The sequence below is a fragment of the Aythya fuligula genome, chromosome 2 (assembly GCF_009819795.1).
Source record: "Aythya fuligula isolate bAytFul2 chromosome 2, bAytFul2.pri, whole genome shotgun sequence".
Taxonomy (NCBI): domain Eukaryota; kingdom Metazoa; phylum Chordata; class Aves; order Anseriformes; family Anatidae; genus Aythya; species Aythya fuligula.
In genome coordinates, this window is record NC_045560.1 from 81,837,328 (window position 1) to 81,843,909 (window position 6,582).

The 6,582-nt window shown below is 55.6% G+C and overlaps 1 protein-coding gene across 1 annotated transcript; it reads right to left on the reverse strand.

Annotated features, from left to right (window-relative positions):
• Positions 1-1,259: 1,259 nt before the first annotated feature.
• LOC116485793 (tubulin beta-2 chain) lies at positions 1,260-3,659 on the reverse strand. The gene is made up of 4 exons (XM_032181429.1): positions 3,548-3,659; positions 3,153-3,261; positions 2,748-2,858; positions 1,260-2,554 (listed from the first exon to the last, which is right to left on the reverse strand). The coding sequence occupies exons 1-4, from the start codon at positions 3,602-3,604 to the stop codon at positions 1,494-1,496; spliced, it is 1,338 nt and encodes a 445-aa protein (XP_032037320.1). The 5' UTR covers positions 3,605-3,659; the 3' UTR covers positions 1,260-1,493.
• Positions 3,660-6,582: the final 2,923 nt, after the last annotated feature.

Below are 6,582 nucleotides of genomic sequence, written 5' to 3' on the forward strand. Positions count from 1 at the left end.
GTGGACAGCAGCTCTTTCAGAGCAATAGGGACTAACATCATTGTAAAACTTGTAGCAATCTCAAAATATTTTTAGTGTATGTGCACGCCCCTAAGTGGCATTTGGGTAAGCTAATGACTACAAGCTCACACATGGGGTAACTGCTATTCTTAGCAGGGGATTTTACTCTCGTAAGACTAATTCTCAGACCTTATAACAACTGATGACTGTTCTGTAGGCTCACTTCTCCATTTGAAACCCCTTCTGGTTTCTTGTGGCTTTTGAGCGTGTGGCAACAGAAATCCCACCTCCCTCCCCAAGAGGAAGCCACACTTACCTTGAAGATGCACAACAGGGTCCTGCTGCACTGCTCGACTGCCAGTCTCAAGGTCCATTTCTTGTCGCAGTTACTGAGAGCATCAACCAGCAGTAGCAGTGTAAATACATCACTGGGGCGTGGGAGACAGCAATTGTCAGGGTACCCCCGTTACTACTCCAAGATTTATATTCTGGGGTGCTCTTTGAGTCGTGTTACCTAGAAATCTGCCCATCACCTCCTGCCATCCCCCAAAGGGAATTGACTGCCCTGAAGGGTTATCCCCTCTTAGAGTTAAGGTTAGATTAGGAGCTGTTTTTTGGGAAACACCTTTGAGAAAGATTGAAGAAATCTAATGCCTCAGAAGAAAATTCAGGTTCTTAGCCAACATCTCAGACACTATTGCACTGCTAATTTGGACTCATGGCTCTGGGCATGAATTCTCATCTAGAGAAGAAGGTTGTGGGACTAGGACAGCTAAGGAACAGGCAAGACCACAGGCAGCCCACCCCTATTCACATACTACACGCCCTGGGACCAGTTCAGTAAGAAGTGCTGCTGAATGGCAGCGGGGAAGCCCGCAGCTATCCTGTCAGATCAGTTTTGACAGTTTGCAATGTGGAACTCAATACCTTCTGGCTGACCTCACTACCACGTATGTCCATAAATAGAAGTTGCAGGATTCTCAAGTGCAGCGCCTCGTTTCTGTTAGTTAAGGCAGCTTTCTCTCCAACAATAGATTAGCTGTTAGACATGAGAGAGCCTCAGATTGAACCCACAGTGTGTATAGATTAGCTACTCCCTTAAGCTGAGCAAGTGCAGTGTATTTATACTGCAGAATTAAGGGCCTGAGAAAGCGTGTTTTATTGACTTGAACCTTTCACTGAGGTTAAAGCTTAAACCAAGAAGAGAAAACACAGAAAACTACAAGAGTTTCTAGAGAGAAATAAGTCAGAGGACACAGTTTAGAACACAAAAAGCCTTTATGTTTGAGAAGTTAACCATTTCGACAGAAGACTCTGAAGTATTTTTGCAACTACTGTTACATTGGACAGTCAAGGATACAAAACTGCTGACAGAAGCAACAGTGGAGAGCACCAAATTAAAGAAACGCATGCTTCAGCACAACTGCACAGATTTCTCCTCTCAATGAACACTTGCCTGATCAGACTATACTTTACTCCTACCCATTACCACTTTACGCTTCATCCTCTTCTCCCTCCTCTTCAAATTCACCCTGCTCGTCAGCAGTGGCATCCTGGTATTGCTGGTACTCTGAGACCAGGTCGTTCATGTTGCTCTCGGCCTCGGTGAACTCCATTTCGTCCATGCCCTCGCCGGTGTACCAGTGCAAGAAAGCCTTGCGGCGGAACATGGCCGTGAACTGCTCCGAGATCCTCTTGAAGAGCTCCTGGATGGCCGTGCTGTTGCCTATGAAGGTGGCGGACATCTTGAGGCCGCGCGGCGGGATGTCGCAGACGGCCGTCTTGACGTTGTTGGGGATCCACTCCACGAAGTAGCTGCTGTTCTTGTTCTGCACGTTGAGCATTTGCTCGTCCACCTCCTTCATGGACATGCGGCCGCGGAAGATGGCCGCCACCGTCAGGTAGCGGCCGTGGCGGGGGTCGCAGGCGGCCATCATGTTCTTGGAGTCGAACATCTGCTGGGTGAGCTCGGGCACCGTCAGGGCGCGGTACTGCTGGCTGCCGCGGCTGGTCAGGGGGGCGAAGCCCGGCATGAAGAAGTGCAGCCGGGGGAAAGGCACCATGTTGACCGCCAGCTTGCGCAGGTCGGCGTTCAGCTGGCCGGGGAAGCGGAGGCAGGTGGTCACGCCGCTCATGGTGGCCGACACCAGGTGGTTGAGGTCCCCGTACGTGGGAGTGGTCAGCTTCAGGGTGCGGAAGCAGATGTCGTACAGGGCCTCGTTGTCGATGCAGTAGGTCTCGTCCGTGTTCTCCACCAGCTGGTGCACAGAAAGGGTGGCATTGTAGGGCTCCACCACCGTGTCCGACACCTTGGGGGAGGGCATGACGCTGAAGGTGTTCATGATGCGGTCGGGGTACTCCTCGCGGATCTTGCTGATCAGCAGGGTGCCCATGCCCGAGCCGGTGCCGCCGCCCAGCGAGTGGGTCAGCTGGAAGCCCTGCAGGCAGTCGCAGCTCTCTGACTCCTTCCTCACCACGTCCAGCACAGAGTCCACCAGCTCAGCACCTTCGGTGTAGTGCCCCTTGGCCCAGTTGTTGCCAGCCCCACTCTGTCCTGCAGGCAGACCAGGAGCAAGGTGACAATTAGTGCCTTCATGAGGAGCTGAGATCTGTCTTCTCCTGCCCCAGGGGGCTCATCCCTCGCTCCCAGCCCTGTCGCAGTGATCCAGCCCCACCCCAGTCACTTGCACTGAGCCTTTGTGAGCCAATTGCTCATGCTCTGGGAGAGCTGCACTGCATTTACTCACCAAAGACAAAGTTGTCTGGTCGGAAGATCTGCCCAAAGGGACCGGAGCGCACGGAGTCCATTGTGCCAGGCTCCAGGTCCACCAGGATGGCACGGGGGACATACTTGTTACCTGCAGGAGGGAATGGTGTTGGTGTTACGACCTTATAGGCAGCAGCCAGTGCAATGAAGGCACCGCTGGGCTGCCCCCAGCCCCCCTGCAGGATTCACCGCCCATATGGAAAGGGCATTAGGAGGGAGGGGGACAGGGACCGGCACACAAAGCAGCTACGAGGGCTGTGCCAGGCAGCCACCAGCGGCGCATAGGGACAGGGCGCAGCTCCCACAGCGGGACGCACACCCGGGGCACCTCACCCCCATTCCCCCGAGCCCCCAAGCAGGAGCCCAGCCCCCGGGGGCCAGTTACCGGTGGCTTCATTGTAGTAGACGTTGATCCTCTCCAGCTGCAGGTCGCTGTCCCCGTGGTAGCTGCCGGTGGGGTCAATGCCATGCTCGTCGCTGATCACCTCCCAAAACTGCGGGGACCGGAGATGGGGGGGGGACACAGACACAAAGGGGGCGTCACCACGACCCCGCCCCCTCGCTCCCCCACACCCCCGACCACCGCCCCGCCACGCGGCGCCAGGGGATCCACCACCACCCCCCGCAGCCCCCCGGGACCGATCCAACCCGATCCGATCCGATCCGAGCAGCACCGCCCAGCACCGAGCCGCAGCCGGGCTCCCGATACCGGCACCGGGGGAGGCGATGCCCGGTGCACTCCCACCGTCGGGGGCAGCCCCCGGGGAGCGCGGGCGGTACCTTGGCGCCGATCTGGTTGCCGCACTGCCCGGCCTGGATGTGCACGATCTCACGCATGGTGCCGGTGGTGCCGCCGCCCCGCCGCAGCCTCCCTCCCTCCGCCGTCGCCTCCCTCCCGCCCGGGCTGCGGCGGCCGCGCCCCGCGCCCGGCTTTAAAGCCCCCGCTGAGGCCCCGCCCCCCGGAGTGACGTCGTGTGGGTTACAGGGCGGTGGGTTATCGCGGGCAGCCAATGGGAGCGCAGGGGGGCGTGGCTAAGGGCGGGGCCTCCCCCACCCGGCCGCCACCGCCCCGGGGACAAAGGCGCGGAGCCGGGCAGGTGCCGGGGGCTCGGGGCGGTGCCCGGGGGCTCGGTGCGGCGCAGCCCGGGCTCGGTGGGGGCTGCCCCGGTGGCAGGGGGCGCCTGGCCCCGCTCCCCCGCCGCCGAGCCCCTGCCCGGCAGCTGGAGGCTGCGGAGGGAGCCATTTTAAAAGCCCAGCCCAGGCACGGAAAGCGGAGGGCTAGCGCTGTAAAGAAAGGAACCCGCCCTGGTTGCTTATTCCTAACATGAAGTCACTTCTTATTTTTCACATTTTTTTTTAATTTTTTTATTTTTATTGGGGAGGTGTAGCATCCCAGTGTATGCCCGCTACAGAGCTTGATGAGACTGGAGGGTGAAAAAGGGGGAAAAAAAGAAAATTAAAAAAAAAAAGGAGAAAAAAAAAAGAGGAAAAAAAAAAAAAAGAGGAAAAAAAAGGAAAAAAAAAAACGCGGAAAAAAAAAAAAAAAAAAGAAAAGAGGTTATTTCCAAAAGAAATATTCCCACAATAAATACTTTGTGTTACTGGGGGATGCGGGAGGGAAAGCAGGTCCTTCCCTTCCCAAAGCCCCTTGGTAAGACCCCCCCAGATAACCTCGGACGCCTTCGGACAGGTGCAAGGTGCACACACAACAGGGAGCATTTACAACCCAAAGGGCCACCACGGTGGTGTCTCAGCAATTCCCTCTGGGAAAGGAGCTGCCCTGCTGCTGCTCCTGCCCCGCTGCCTGGCTCTTTTCTCCCAGCGCTCGTCTCGCATCCACGTGTGGGGCACTCGGGGGGCCCGGGCTGGATGCCACCCTCGGCAGTTCCCCAGGCAACCAGCCTGGTGGCAGAAGCAGGCGGCACGGCAGAAAGGAGAGGAACAAAAAAAAAGCCACAACGTTGTCCCTCCCCGGGCTGATTTCCCATGGTCCACATCCCATGGCCCACATCCTCGTCTGGGGGCTCCTCTCAGCACAATGCGAATGACTTAAAGGCCTGAAGTTATGCCCAGCCCCCCAAAAACACCTATATTTTCTCATCTTGAGGGGCCCAATGCCAAAACACACACAAAAAAGAGAAGTTTGGACCCTTGCAGGTTCAGGTCCTGCACCACAGACCAGGTGTGGGAGGGCCTGGGTGTAGAGCAGCTCCTTTGGTTATTCAGGAGGATTTCAGGGCTGTGTCCACACCGAGAGAACATTTTGTATGGATGCAATTTGCCATTTCTGGGCATCTGGGCCAACCCGTGCTGGCTGGTGGGAAAGGGCACGGCGCAGGACAAGGCTCTGTGCTCAGTGTCACCCTCCCTGTAAGCCTGTCCCCACTCCTGACAACTTGAGCACCTAGCAGTGTCTCAGACCTGGTGCAGTAGACGAGAATACAAACCACAGAAAGGCAAAAGAGAGATGAAAGATGGTGCCCCTAATTAGGAAATCATGGGCCAATTAGAAGCAAAGAGCAGGCAGGAGGCGAAGGGCAGAGCTTTTCCTGAGATGGCGCGGGAGTGCTGATGAGAAATTGATCCGTGCTCTAATAAATCCCGTTGCACGGACACCAAACGTGGCAAGATGCTGTACTGATGCTGCGGTCCCCTACCCAATGGCTGCAAGGCGATTTCAGCCCTGTGCGCACAGCTCTCGGGGCATAAATATTAATTAGGCTTCAGCCTGGGCGCTGGTGCTGATGCAGCTGTTTCTACAGCAATGTGGAACAAATTCACTGAATGCAAAAGAGCGAGGGATGAAAGAAAATATTCACTCGCCAGCCTGAGTTATTCTTGAGATCTGGTCTCAGTCCTTTTTTTGTCCTAAGCAGTTTTTTTGTATGCTGTCTGAACCGAGATCGGGCACATTTGCATAGTTTGAGAACCTGGCTGCAAATTGCAGCAGCAGAGGGCAAAAGCCCTGCTGGGACCTCATTTGCAGTCACCAGGTCGTAATCTGGAGCCACACCGATGCACAATCCACACGATGCCTAGGAAACACTCCCTTCTGCTTCCAGCCCTCTTGTTTAAACATTTCTTCCCACCTCAAGGACGCTCACCCTTGAAAATCTAAGAGCAACACACTGCCCCACATCGCTACGGGACTCGGGCTCCTACTTAATCTGCTGCTTGTTTGGCCAGCTAGGGCTTGGTACCGTACCGAAGCAGGCAGCTCTGCGACGGGCTTGAACAAAGCATTTTTCAAGGTCTTCTGCCACCACCCTGCTCTCTCCTCCCTGCAGCAGCATTGCGGAGAGCAGCGCTGCTTGCTGCAAGGAAGCGTGCTGTCAACCCGTTAACACTTTCTCTCTCCCTGCAAAAAGCAGGGCTGTGCAAACTGCCTTGGAGAGATCTTATCGGACAGCTGCTTCGGCTGCTCTCAGGTGCCTCTGATATGCAGCTTTCAGAAGGCTAAAAAATAACGTTTTGAGGGTTGAAGGAAAAAAGTGGCCCCAGATCACTCGTGTGTGTGTTAAATTTCTGGTTTACAGGAAAATAAAATGTCTGCTCGGAAAGATTTCTCGCTCTGCAGCATCAGTTGCTCTCCTGCCTCAGGCTGGAGGGAGAAAATCAGGGGGGCAGGAATTTGCAGCTGAGAAAAGCAGGATTTGGGGCAGCCACACGAAGCTCTGCTATGCTTTTTGGGAGAGCAGCGTCGCCTTTCTCCCAACAGCAGGATTTAAACAAAGGCTTTGATCGCCCGCCTTATTAAAGCTGGAGGCCTCCTTGCCAAACTGGAGCGGGTGGCAGGTGAAGATGCCGCTTCCAGC

Bases quoted from the DNA above. Each gene is read 5' to 3' on its own strand.
- LOC116485793 (XM_032181429.1), bottom strand. From the start codon at position 3,604: ATGCGTGAGATCGTGCACATCCAGGCCGGGCAGTGCGGCAACCAGATC. The intron at 2,859-3,152 runs GTAACTGGCCCC...TCCCTCCTGCAG, and splicing joins CTACTACAATGAAGCCACCG to GTAACAAGTATGTCCCCCGT. The intron at 2,555-2,747 runs GTGAGTAAATGC...GTCTGCCTGCAG, and splicing joins ACCAGACAACTTTGTCTTTG to GACAGAGTGGGGCTGGCAAC.